This window comes from Heterocephalus glaber, unplaced genomic scaffold, assembly GCF_053883595.1.
Source record: "Heterocephalus glaber isolate CG9 unplaced genomic scaffold, H.glaber_assembly_v1.0 deba00001504, whole genome shotgun sequence".
Lineage (NCBI taxonomy): Eukaryota > Metazoa > Chordata > Mammalia > Rodentia > Bathyergidae > Heterocephalus > Heterocephalus glaber.
The window spans coordinates 66,711,390-66,726,235 of NW_028258324.1; the positions used below are offsets into that span (position 1 = coordinate 66,711,390).

Sequence of the window (14,846 nt, forward strand, 5' to 3'; positions counted from 1 at the left end):
ATAAACTACTGAAATTCAGCTGTCATTAATAGAAACTAGATTGGTTAAAGTGGATATGGTAATTTTATGATTTTATTTTATCTCACTTTACATTTTATTCTTAAGATTTTTAATTGAGAAATAATTATATTTATTTATGAGAAAAAAGTAACTTTTAATCAACATATTTACTAGATTTTGAAACCAATGTCTGTATTTAATGGTGATAAAAAAATAAGCATCTTAATCATCCCTTTGGTATACTTTCATGGGTCAAGATGCCTTTGTATTCTCACCCTATAGAAAGGACATGCACTCCAGAGCAGAGGAGACCTTGTGTTAACCATGCTGCTTTTGTTCTGCCAATGCTTCCCACTGCCCTCCACTCTTAATCTCACTGCCTTGTCTCTTTTCCTTTGCCCTCCTCCTCATACAACAAACAAGCCATGTAAGAGACAACCTCTCTAAGAAGGTAGATCACATAAATCCAGTCCAGCAGCCTATTTCTCGGGGCTCCTGTATACAAGTGCCCATGGCTATGCACTCAGCTCCTCTGTGGCTAGAAATGTGGAATGTGAATAAATAGAAAAATAACTATAGGCCATATATATGTGGCTTAAAACTACTTTCAAAAGAATGGGACTGAATTTGCTGAAAAGCTTTTAGAGGCTGATTGTAAAGCAAATTATGCCAGAGCTTTCTGTTTTTCCTCCTTTCCCATTAATTTCAGGTGTAGTTTAGGTTTTACCATTCTTAGTCTACCCTGAGAACAGTCACTATATTTTTATACACACAATACCTATCTCTTTCCTGGTCTGACCTTTTTAAGACTGTGAGTCACTGGTCAAGAAGGTAAGAAAGAAAATCAGTGTGAGGAAATCGTAAAGGGATGAATTATACTTCATATGAAAAGAAGAAAATTTTAACATTTGGAATAACGAGTGGTGGACAAAAATAGTCTGTTTTCTGAGCAAGAGGGACTGTTGTTACACTCCAGCAACTATAGTCATTTTGCTTAGATGAATAGAAAAGTAGAGATGAAAACCAGAACTATGCAACCACTGGACAGCAAGCAACTAAAATCAAGCCACAGGGCCAGGCCACAACAAGGGAGGCAGAGTGAGGGGTTGTTAACTAGAGGTCATGAACAGCATCAAGAAAAATTGTCGTAAAAGAGGAGGCTAAACATTGGACACCTGAATTGGAAGCCAACATGTGTCAGCAAATAAGTCCCCAAGGGTCTCCTGGAAGTCTACCAAACAACTCAGCATTCTTTTTTTTTTCAAAGTGGAAATATTTTCTTGCTTTAAGTAATTAAAAAGGCAAATGTAGGTGTTCTTACAAAGCATTAAACTGTACAGAAATATACAAAGTAGAAAATTAAAGACTCCATAATCCACTCTTATATAACCAACCACAGAATTACAGGAAGATTTATTCATAAAATACAAAGAAATGTTAATAAATACATGAAAAACTTACAAGATCATTTACAAAAAACAGAAACAGTAAATATGGATTTAATTGGAAATTTTTTTTTTTTAATGGTTCTGGGGATCAAACTCGGGACCTTGCGCTTCCCAGGCAGGCAGCAGAACCACTGAGCTAAATCCCCAGCCCTAACAGAAATTTTAACATAGCCACATTTGGGAGGTGGAGTAAGGCAATGGAGGCAGTATGATGGGTTCGAAAATCCTCCTTTATCCTTTTATCAGTTGACAGAAATTTAGGCATTTTATTGAAGTGCATATATATAAAACAGTAATGGAAAGTAGTTGCTTCTGGAAACAGAATTTGGTATTACAGGCAAAGTAGATAGGTGTGTCCTGTTTGGCTTTAAGCCTTTTAGAGCTACTTTATACTTTATGTATTTTTTTTCTCTTTTCTTTTTGTTTTTTTTTTTTGGTACCGGGGATCGAACTCGGGACCTTGCGCTTGCGAGGCAGGTGGCAGAACTTTTTTGTTTTTTTGAGGCAGGGTTTTGCTTTGTAATTCAGGCTGGCCTTGAACTCTATGTGTAGGCCAAGCTGGCCTGGAATTCATGGCACCCTCCTGCCTTAGCCTCCCCATGTGCTGGGATTACAGGTGTGCGTCCCCATGCTGGCTATTGTATGGAAATTTATAACTTACATATATGTAGACTGGGAGAAAGCTGAAAGAAGATGAAGAAGCAGCCATATTTAAAGACAACATCTTTTTGAAGTTTATTAACAGTACTATTAAATCCCTTATTTTTTCAGTTCATATGAAGTTTTTGTTTGAAAGATTGAATTTATTTCAGAAGTACTTATAAACTTTATAAACTTATAAATTCTACTTGTTTCTCCTTCCCATCTCCTTCTCCTCTTGCCCTGGATCTCTAAGACCCTTTGCCATTTGCGAAAGATCCATCTCTTTTTCCCTTGCTATCCATCCTTTATCATGCTCTTATTAAACTCACAAAGTTTGTACTTTGCCTTACTGAAATTAGAGATACTATATGGTATTTAAATTTGTGTGTCTGATTTGGTTCATTCAAGGTTATATTTTCCAGGTGCACCCATTTTCCTACAAGTGTCTTGAACTTTTCCTTCTTTACTACAGAGAAGTATTCCATTCTGTATAGATATTTTCTTTAACCATTCATCTGTGGATGGGTATACAGGCTGCTTTGAGGATTTATCTATTATAAATTGAGCTGCTAGAAACATCTTTCTATTTATCCTAATAATAATCAACTGCAAAAAAAAAAACCCCAATAGTTTCAGAACAAAGGGTGACACTTTGTGCTTTTCTTCCTCTGTACTATTACTCTTTCTAGTTAATGACCAAAAAGAAAAAAATCCATTCTGCCATCTTAAAATTAGTTTTTCCCAGCCATCAAAGTTCAAATTCATTAAACTTGTTTCTAAAAGTCTTACTTGAATATACACAATTCCAAGTAATTTATTCCCCATCACTAACACAAGACTTAGATTGTGCTTTTGATCAAAGCATTACGACTGAACATAATTTACTATGTCATGCTTTAATTTAGAAACTATGTTCAAATATTATATGTAATATATCTCCAAAACTTGATTCTGAATGCTTTAACTAATCCATTTTTTATCTGGCAGCATTGTCTCACCTGTGAGTCATCCATAAAAGTTTTGTTAAATTGAAAAAAAATGCAAGATTCAAACAATAGACAGTGACTTACATGTATGATCTCAAATTCCTGTGCAAACCTGAAGTTCTAGGAGACATTTTTCCCCTTTAATAAATACTCTAAGGAGTCTAATGTACCTAAAGGCTGGCTGAAAACAAAAGGAAACTGTCCACTTTGATATCAAATCAGAGCAAAGCTAGATAATATTCCCAAGGTTTGAGATTCAGTTTAACCAGGCCTCTGAGGCCAAGTTCTTTTTTTTTTTACTTTTTATTTTTCTGGTACATATTAGATAGTGGCAAATTCCCATATCAGAAAAATAGAGTGAGCTCAAATAAACCTAATGTTGAACCTCAAGCTTCTCAAAAAAGAAAAGCAAGTCAAGCCTTAAACTCATACCAGGGAGGAAATTATAAAAATCAGAGCAGAAATTAATGAAATAGAGACTAAGAAAACAATACAAAGAATCAATGAATCAAAGAGTTGGTTCTTTGAAAGATTAAATGAAATTGACAAACCCTTAGCCAACCTTACCACAAGAAAAGAAAGACTCATATCCATGCAATTAGGAATGAAAAGGGTGAAATCACAACAGATCCTCCAGTAATCCAGAAGATCTTTAATACCAACTTTGAGAATCTGTATTCTAATAAGATGGAAAACATGGAAGAAACAGACAGATTCATAGATACACATGAATCACCAAAGCTGAATCATGGGGCCAAGTTCTAAGCCCTAATCTTTACAATACATATTCACTTATAGAAAAGTGTTCAGTTTTCACTGAATGAAGAGCAAATGAGTGAAGCGGCTGCTCTAGAATCACTCCAAAACTCACAGGCACTGAGGTCAAATTGATCCTGACAGAAAAGCAAACTAAAATCCTCACTGATCTTCTTCCAAGATTTCTCATTTCCCACAAAAATGAGAATTCTTAAAACAAGAATTCTTGACAATACTTATCTACATTTTGCAAAGAAAAAGTTTATAGTATATATCAAAAATTCAGAGAGCCAAGCAAAACTCTAGCAGCACCTGGTTCTTCTCAATGAAGGCAAGTATCCCCAGAACTTTACAGCTCAACAGAGTGTTGAGGCAAAATCAAGTGCTTGAGCCATCTGGTACAGTGGGAAAAGGTCAAGGCCAAATTCTGAAGAGGCTCTGCTGGAAACTACAGAATCCACACTGCTTTGGTCTCAGTTTCCCCATTTCCAAGAAAATATAATTAATTCACTCAGCAAGTACTTAAAAGGACTGTGCCTAGATGCCTGGCGCCAGGGTTTGACTAAATGATCTCTAAGGTCCCTTTCAGACCTGAATATCTTAAAATTCTCATAGTCACACTTAGTAGACATACTTTTGGCTCTGATTTGAAAATCTGGCTGGAAACATAAACAGACTTCGACATAAAAACACACATTTACCAGCTATAATTTTGACTTGGCAACATGAGGTTTCACCAGAGCTGAGAGGAAAATGTGCAAAATTTTTTCCGGTGATCATATTACTTCAGGCTGTCTTATAGTTCATATCTAAAGGTAGTATAAGTATGGCCAGAACAGAGCCAAGTTACTGTTACACCCAAGTTACCATTATCCAACGGAAGGATATGTCCACTTTTTTAAAACTTGCCAACAATCTTCCATATGAAGAGTCTCAAAAATAACACACTCTCTCTACCAGATTTGTCCTTTTCCATTTGGCAAATCCTACTTTATTTTTTATCTCCCTCCCTTCTGTTTTACAGAGAACATAAGCCAACATGGCAACAGGCTTTTTGTTTATTTCCTTCCTCTTCAAAAACAAAGCCATAGCTTGAGTACATTTATCAGAACAAAGTCCACACAGAAAGACACATTTTGTAATTTTATGAAAGCCTCACGAACAAGACAAGGATGGCCACTTTCACCCATTTTATTCAACACAGTACTGGGAGTCCCAGCCAGAGCTATTGGCAAAAAGGAAGAATTAAAAGGCACCCAAATTGGAAAAGAGAAAGTCAAATTGTCCCTGTCTGCACACAATATGATCATATATATCGAAAATCCTAAAGATCCCACAAAACCCTATTAAATTAAAAAACAATTTAAGTATAGTTGCAAGCTCAACATCAATGTCCGGAAATCAACAGTGTTTCTTTGTGACAAAAGCAAAGTATTGGAAAAATAAAATCCCCTTTTTCATAGTTACAGAAATAAAATAAAACACATGAATAAATTTTAACAAAGGAGGTAAAAGAGTTCTACAGTGAAAACTACATGACGTTGATGAAAAAAATTAAAGAGGACACAAGCAAATGAAAAGGCATCCTGTGTTCAAGGGATGGATGGATGGATGGATGGATGTCCTTGGTTGTTGTTTTAAAGAGACTATTTTTTCTATTTTTAGTTTCACATAATAATATTTATTATTACATCAAAATCTCTGTATGTATAGTGTCAGTTTAACAACTTCAAAAAAACTCCATTTTTATGTCATCTAATTATCAAAATTAGATGGATTTAGCTTTTTTTTTTTAAAACTATGAAGACACTGGTACTAAGTGTGGCCTGCTCAAAATTGCTCAAGGAGAATAGCTGCTTGACTAGTTTTCAAACACAAGTCTTCATTCATTAGGTCAAACAACTTTATCAAAACTAAAGATTTTTAAACGCAACAAAATAGTTTCCATAGCAATCCAGGACAGAGAATAAGTGACTCTGTAAATTCTGCAAAGTAAGCAATATGTAAAGAATGTCACATACAAAAGAAGGCCAAAGCTATACAAAGCAAAATAAAGGTGTTTTTTTTTTATATGAGGAAAGTCAATCACTTTTCTTTTGCCAAAGATTCTGCCCCATAAAGTAAATATTAACTTTGTAGAACTCTTGTCTCTACTAACAACCGAATTCTGGAGTTGGTATCAAGGAGCAAAAGGAATACAGAAAATGTGTGCTATTTATGCAAGACTCAAAATTTTTAATAGTATTCAAAAGATCTAGACTCAAAAATGAACTGAAACCTAGTGATTACAAATGGTACTTATTTTGACAGATCAATACTATTAAAAGCTTCTTCTGTTGACATCAACTACATGAAAATCTCCACAAGAAAACCCATATGGTTCATTCCTTCCTCTTCTCCTTCTAGTCTTTGTTTAAATATCATCTTCTCAATGAGACCTTACTGACCATGCTCACTCTAGAAAGCTGTATCCCCTTCCCTGCTTCCCCTAACACCCAATTCCACTGTACACTGCAATGCATACTTTGTTTATATCCATTAATGCACTGACACTTAAGTTCCGTGAGGACAAGCTGTACCTATCGTCCTCATTAGAGAATTTCTAATACTTGAATAATAGCTATATATTTGTGGAATGAATGAGTCATTTCTTCCTTTATGTCTCCTAACCCAATATTTACAGAAAGCAAGCAAAAAAAAAAAAAAAATAGATTAAATTGCATTAAGCACTTCATCCCTATGGCCTTTCTTCCTTTACACTACTTATGGGAAATTTGAAACATGTACAAATGTGGACCGCACGATAGTTATGAACTCGTAGCTGACCTTTTTCTTTTGTCATGTAGTAGTTCTCATTTAGTAGTTTTATACTTTTGGTATTTTAAAGCAAACGCCAGACACTATTCCATCTCATCTGGAAATACTTCAAATATTTCTCTAAAAGACAAGTACCCTATTTTTCGTCAATCTTTCTATACTAACATCATCATACCTAAGAATAAAACAATAATTCCATGATTTTGTTAGTTTTCTATTCTGATATGTATGATATCTTGATCCTAAATGATGGCTCTAGTCATCAGATACCCATGGTCAATCTAAGAAGAACCTCTAATGTCACTTCTGTGTTCATTCCTAAGTTTCTTTGCAGCCTACACTCTATGGAGCACCATGTTTCGGTATAATCTGTATATATCTGTAATACACACACTTGAACTTACCCAGAAGAGAAAACTCTGATGCTTTTTGTTGTTGCTTTTGTTAGAAAGATGTTGCTGCCAAACTGGGACTCATGGTGATCAAGCAGAGTCTTAAAATACCAGCCTTACTCATGCAGGATGCAATGTTTGTGGGTAGAGGTGGGGGAAAGGCTACAGAAAGGCCTATGTCTCCCTGGGTTAACAAGAAAATATGGACTTTTCCAAGCATTTCTAAAAAATTGCTTTTGGTTTTGAAACAAAATTAGTAGGTAAAAAGATTTCTAGGGCTTCAGAGTATAAGCCAGCATAACTCTGAGACACTTGAGCTGGGAATTCTGTATTAAAGTGCTTTAGCTCCTCGCAAGCTGCAAAGCTCTGAATAGGCTCTGGACAAATGTTTATACACCACAGAAACAATCACTGAATTCATGAGCTTCCAAGCATGGCTTACAAACATGGCTTCAACCATAGCTCTTACCTGCACTTTGAAAACACCTTCATCGAGGGGCGGTGGAGGAGGAAAGTTTCCAGAGCCAGGTGGAAGAGTGCTGGAATCCTCCAGAGGTGGAGGAGGTGGTGGGAGGAAGTCACCTGTAGAAAGGAAGTCACACATGAAGTTAACTGGGATGCAATTTTACAAAAGTCTTTTAAAAGTTACATTTGCTGGCATTATACTCATTTGTATTTGGCTTTGACGTGTAATTTTTTGCCTTGGATAGCAATTATTTCCTATCTTATCTCTCCTCAGTTTAATTAATAGCCTTAACTTTCTGGGGAAGGAGGAACAGATTTGATATTTAGAAGTGGCACAAAAAACTGGTCAAGAGGGGTCAAACACATTTAGCAAAACCAGGAAATGTGCTTGGGTTGGGGAATGGGAATAACAAATTGTGTAAGACTTGATGCTTGCCCTCAATAAATTTATAACCAAGTAGAGGAGGAAAAAGCATGAATACAAGCAGGGAAATACAAGATACAGTGTATGAAAAGTATAAAAAAAAACTTTTTGGAAATCACCATAAAATAAAGCTTATGTCCAGTTGGAAGAACAAGGGAGGCTGTACTAGATTATATAATTGTCCTTGAACTTTACAATATACTGAGCAAGTCCACTCTGGGCAGAAAAAGAGGGGGAATATAAGTTTACCAGTAAAAAATAATTTCAGCAAATGGAGAATAAAAGTCAAGTCATAAAACAGCAAAATATTGGAAAGTAAAATAAATATTAGTAGATGATAAAAATGAGAATGGTGAGGAATATTCTAGTGTGATACACACCTAGAAAAGTTTCAGTTGTATCATGCATGGAAGGTTGTTGGTTAAAATAGAATTTACTAAAGTTTAAAAATGCATGCAGCACCCATGAGGAGAAACTAGAATAAGAATGAGTAGAAATCTAAATACAATCCAAACAGGAAGAAAAGAGGCTCAGCATACCAAGAAAGCCCAACATTTCTGACCACCAAGTGTAGCCGTTGAAAGAGTGCATCTAATCTCTAAAATCAGAGAGCTACACACTTCATGGTAAAGAATCTTTTAAAAGAATTTTTGGGAAACTTTATTGGCAAAAGAAACTTCTTCTTTCAACAGTTTTTATATTTTTCCTCTTTCCTTTTAAAAATAATGTTTTTGGTGTGTTGGAAAAATATTCTCCTCTATGAATAAGTGGCTTTTCCTTGCCTTTCAGCTGTTTAAGATTTATTTCCTCTTGCATAGCATCAGATGTCACAGCATAGATCTTTGGAGAAAGAAGAGTTTAATAATGAAGGAGAGGGCACAGTAGAGAGATGGTATGGTATGTTGGCTTGGTTCTTCTGATACACCTCTGAAATGGTTCACTGGGTCTCCAATGGCTTTATAAACAACTATGTTAGAATCAAAAGAGTAGCCAACAGGTTCCAAATCCAGCCCCTAGCCAAATTCAGACTACCAAGCTGTCAAAAATACTACCTCTAGAGTATTCAGCTTGCAACACTCTCACACACAACTTCTAAAACATACAACAACCCTCTATATGAGTAGTTCTCAAACTTCAGCATTCATCCAGATTTCTGAAAGGTCTTGTTAAAATATAGATCTCTGGGTCACATTCCCATAAATTCTGATTAATTTGGTCTGGAGAACAGTCTAATAATTTGCATTTCTAGTAAGTTCCAAAATGATTCTGATACTATTAGATCTGAGACTACACGTTGAGATTCAAGCAAAATATCATATTATTCCTAATGTAGACAGACAGGATTGAAAAGCTTGAAGAAATTATGTCATATGAATTTTTTTCCATTTCTCTTATTCTTAAAGGTAGCACAAATCTAGAAATATTCTTAGTCCATATTCTTCTTAAGGACCTAGCTCTCAAAAATACTTATTAACTCTATGAAGTTTTTATAAACACTGGCTACATACTAGAATCACCAAGGAATATTATCTAAAAGAGCTGATGCTCATACTCTATCTTGTACCAATTCAATCACAATCCTGGGGATATGGTAACAGGCGTGGAGAGAGTAGATAAGGGACCAGTAGTCCTTGAAAATCCAGGGGATTCTAATGTGCAGGCAGGATTGAGAAGTGCATTTGGCCACAGAGTGCATGAAAAAAATATTGAAAAGCTGTTAAGTAATAAGAACTGTCACCAAGTATTTTTCTGCCTTTAAAAGCTATAATGCATGGCAAGAACCCATGCAAAACAGACTTCAGCAGTGAGGCAAAGAAAATCTAAGGTGCTGAAGACATGACTACTAAATTGAAGTTCACAATCTAATATGCAGGTTCAAATGCTCTATCTGGACCTGTATCTTTCATGGTCACCTTAAAGAGGATTTCGGAACACACTTTTAATTCACCAGATTCTGTTATGTCATGAGAATTGTCAGAGTATCAGATAAAACTGAATGACATCTTGGAGATCATATTACAAAAGGAGAAACAAAGGCCCACAGAAGCCACATGAATAACCCAAAACATCACAGCAAATTAGTTTTGAAATGAAAAGTACAATTGCCTATCTCTGGGGTTCCTTCCAACTCTATTCTTCTTCACCCTATTTCTCTAATAGAACATAGTGAGGCATGACTGATGGTAGTCTGAGAAGGTGAAAATGAACAGAAAAGGAAAATGGAATGCATGTTTCTTAAAGAAATAACTTAAATCCAACAGACATCATCACTCTGGGCAAAATTAGACAGTTTTCTTAAAGCCCTAGTGATAACTTCGTCATAATTATCTCCTTTATTTAGATCAGTTACTAAGTCAGATCAAAATTTTCCGTTATTCCAGCTTAACCATCAAAGGCTTCTTACAGCATTGTGTAGTAGAGCTCACATGTGAAACAGATGTAGAATGGAAATGCCTTCAAAATAGAAATATGGCAAAAGGAGAGAAAATACGTTCTTTGGAGGGATGGAAGAACAAGTTGGAATAGTGGACTGAAACACTCTTTAAAATGTCTTACATCAGACTAAGAGATATAAAAACACTTATAACTTATCATTTTAATAGACAACATGGATTATATTGCTTTTCAATAATATCAACACATATACATATGTATTATCACGGAGAATGTTTTGAATAGATTTCCAAGAACTTGATAACACCTAGTTGCTTCCAGGAAGCCAAATTTTTCAACTGAAAAATAAGAATGAAAGGAAATTTTACTTTTCATTATGCAAATGTTAATGTCATCACTTGACTCCTTTGTGTTTTTTTCTCCTGCTGCAGAGTAGGATAAGGGGGGCTCAGTTTCTCATCATCTGGCCTTGAAAAAAATCTTAAACTTGCAATTGAAGTTTGGCTCACAGCACTCTTAAAGGTACAGAAAGTAGCCCTGTCTTTCTCTGAGGCAGGATTATACTCAAAATACCACAGGCACATAAAACAGAGATATTTCCATCACTTAGAAAAATGTCATTTCAAAATGTTCAATTGAGTATAGTTTTAAAAACTCCCAGGCAATGCTGTGATACGACAATGGCCAAGAGAACAATTGAGGATAAATCTTATTTAATGCATGACCTCTCAAACTTCTCAGCCTATTGACTCCACTGCCTGTAACTACGCTAGGAAAGAGATGGCTCTCATTTATCCAATAGGTTGTCTGTATGCCAGATGAAGCACTTTCATGCTCTATCCCATTCTACTTCTGCTCTTCTCTCTGACAAGAAGAGACTGCTGATCTGAATGATCAGCCTCATACTCTCAGGTCTCAGTTACATTTAATTTATATATTTAGAGACAAAGTCTCAGTAAGGTGTCCATGCTGGCCTCTAACTTGCAATCCTCTTGCCTCAGCCTTCTGACTAGATAGTATAACAGGGGTGCACCATTGCACCCTAGTTTTAGAAAAAACCTTCTATCTTATACTCCTAGTTCCAGTGCTATACAGCATCTGGTTTGCAGGATAGAACAACCAGCTGTTGTCTGAAACATTCTTCTTGACTCCAAAGAAGAACACCAAGATACCATACCACATGCTCCCAAGCCTATAACTCACTGCATTTACTGGCTCCTGAGAAGAGAGGACGCGATAAAAAGCCTGCCCATTGCAAAAGCCAAAGTCTGTGCACCATCTTAGTGCAACTACATATCTCTGTCCCAAAGAGAGACCAAGCACGAGTGGAAGCATTAATAAAGCAGCACCACTATTCCTATTTTGTTCCTGTTCTTTGAGTCTACAACCCTTTGAAAGCTCTCTGGGAGAATGTTTATTATGAAGACAAGGCTTGGGCTTTCCAAGTTACCTGTCCTTGTGGTCACCACAACAATGACTGCCCCTGCCTCCCATAAATGATACACAAGAAGGGACGTGACCTTGGCTTTCACCGTTTTGGGTCTCACACTAGACATCCTCAGATGCCAGGTACTTATTAGGCATCGCTGCGCACTACAAAATTAACCTTTTTATCATTCTTCCATTTTTATCTTCTGCTGCTTAACTGAGAAACAAATTGTTGATTCTGATAGTACTTAATTTTCTAACATTATACCACTGAAAAAAAGGACCAAGATTAAAAATAATGATGACAAAAATGAAAAATATTTGAGGTGACAGATACATTAATCATCCTGTTTTGATACTATAAACATATATATCTATCAAAACATCACATTACACACCATTATAGGAATTTGTATGATTTTTGCATCAATTAAAACTAATAATTTAAAAATATTGATGGTATAGCGAAACCAATATGTTTATATGTTCCCAGTAGGAAACCAGTATGTTTCTATGTTCCCAGTAGAAGTAGGTGTGATATTAAAGTTTCTCCAAGAAAATCTGTCAAAAGGTATCAAATCTTCAAAAATATTTATAAACTTTAACTTGCAATAAACATTTCATGAGTTTGTTTGTTTGTTTTGCAGTACTGGGGATTGAACCAAGGGCCTCACAACACACCAGGCAAGCACCTGCCACTGAGCTACAGCCCTAGCCCAAGGAATGCCCCTTCGGATGAATTTTCCTATTATGAAGTAACCGAAAATCATGTACAGACACATATTATAGACTCCCATCACAATGAAATACAATGGGAAAATTCAGAAAGCTCACCAACATGGAACTGGTTACAAAACAAGTTGTTAACTGCACATTGGAATATTGTGTAGTCCCCAAAATGATGACATCCATCCATATCTGACTTCTATTTATTCACTAAGCTCTCTCTATGTGTCAGACATTATTGTAGACCCTGGGGAAGGGGGACAAACATAAAAGAAACAAAAAGAGCTGGGTGCATGGAATTTACCCAGGAAAAAGGAGAGAAAAATGATTAAAAGTTAAGTAAATAAATTATACTTAGTATCAAGTGGTAATAAGTACTATAAAGAAATATACAGTAAGGAAAGGAAACAGAACTGCTAGGGTAGCAATGAGATACTGTAATTTTAAAGAAAAGGATTGAGAAATGCCTCTCTAAGATGGCATTAAGGCAAAGACTTACATCTAGTGAGGAAGCCATTCCTCATGGAGCATTTGGGGGAAGAACATGAAAAATTGGTCTATTATCAAGTGAAAAAATAAAAGGCCTGCTACTGAATAATGCTTATAATATGGTCTGTTTTCCATAAACCTGTATGTTAAGAGACATTGTCCATAGCTTATGAGATGTGTTGTTTTATAATTCACACTCCTTTTGATTTAATTACTATACAATCAGTGTGAATTGCAACCATGCATTTTTGAGAATCAAAAAAGCTACTCTGAAATGAATCACAGAATCTTCTCAAACAGTGTTTAATTTTAATACATCACTATATTTACCAAAGCCAAAATGTAATGTGCTGTCATCTTTCTAAATAACTTAGCTTCAAATGTTCTTTGAAATTCTCAAATTAAGAGCCCAAAGAATCTTTAAAGTGGATGACGTTGCTGTGATTTTAAATTGGACAGTTTCACTGCATATTTAGCTAATGTAGAATCTTGGGAACTTCACTGAGCTCAATAGACCCCTTGCTTAATTACAGAAAAAATACTCTGTACAAATGTGAGGCACCTTAATGTATCACATCGAATCATATTGTATTTCATCATCACTGGTAATAACAGATTCATTCCATTTCTTCATGGAAAATATTGAATGGATATCAAATAATACAACAAAGAAGGAAGGTCTGGTTCTGAAATTCACCTAGAACCAAATAGCATTTTAAAATCTATTTATTTTTAATCCACCAAGAGTCATTTATCTTACAAAAGCATAAAAATTGCTGTGAAAATATCAAATCACATTATATATTTTGACTTCCCAAAAGGGGCATTCAAAATAAACAGGGCAATAAGTGAAGCTGGATGCATGGGCTTACCAGCTATTGAGATATACTCAGCCCCAGTACTAAAAAGTGAAATTCTCTCACTCAAAAAAAATGAAATAAAAATTTAAAAATTCATGTTGTGGACAGAGAATGAAGTAACATCCTAGGGAAACAAAAAAATCTTAATTTACCACTCAAAAAAGAAATTGGCAAGAAAATATGACTGTTTGAATCTTCCAAAAATACCCCTTCCATTTAAAGACAGGATCAACCACTGAAGGCCATGGAGGCCAGAGGCTTAGCTTCCCCCAGAGGATCGGAGAACCTGGGGGAGTATGGTTTGACCCTAAAAATGCTTTTAATAGGCAATTTAACTTTTCAATCCCTGCTGTATAGAACTGTAGTGTGAACCACCTTCATCTTCAGTAACAGTACACTGCTCCTTCCTGATTGAGTACTACTAGCATGTATTCTGCACTTAGATTAATTGCATATCTATTGTTTTCACATCCTAGACTATGGGACCTTTGACAGCAGGCTCCTTACTTTATTAATCTCTAGTTAAAAAGCACATGGAACACACAAGAGATGCTTGGTAAATAGTAAGAATATTACGAATAGCAATTATCAATAACATAAATATACATTAAACCGACTTGAACTCAGAAAGTGAACACATGTGCTTTGCCTACAGTCAAATTCAGTCCTTTCCAATTACTAGTATCATTTACAGTAGTAGTCAGTCTCACTAGTACCAATATATTGGTATTGGTGGGTCATAGACGTCCCATGCTGCTGACAGCTGGGCAGGTGATAACTTCAGTCTTAAAGTAGATAGTTTTCTGGTTTCTTTGTGTGTGTGTGTGTGTGTGTGTGTGTGCGCGTGTGTGTGTGTGTGTGAATTGTCCTACTGAGATCATGTGTTCTAATCCCAGTAACTGAGTCCTCATCCTTATGTCACCATCTGGTTTTGGGGGGTGCTTCAGCCCCCAGAAACACTTCTATCGTCTGCACTGTACTTGCTCTTTCTTCTCCAATGACAGACGTGAGGACAGCTC

The 14,846-nt window shown here is 35.8% G+C and overlaps 1 protein-coding gene across 20 annotated transcripts in view; it reads right to left on the reverse strand.

The window, feature by feature from the left end:
- Window positions 1-14,846, reverse strand: part of Lpp (LIM domain containing preferred translocation partner in lipoma) — an 847,859-nt gene that overhangs the window by 554,779 nt on the left and 278,234 nt on the right. For all 20 annotated transcript variants that reach the window (XR_015441150.1, XR_015441149.1, XR_015441148.1 and 17 more), the window contains one exon: window positions 7,511-7,623. Coding sequence is in view for 16 of the 20 variants with exons in the window: in XM_004834795.3 (XP_004834852.2) it covers window positions 7,511-7,623 (113 nt within the window). In the remaining 4 variants the exon portion in view is untranslated. The remainder of the gene's footprint in view (window positions 1-7,510; window positions 7,624-14,846) is intronic.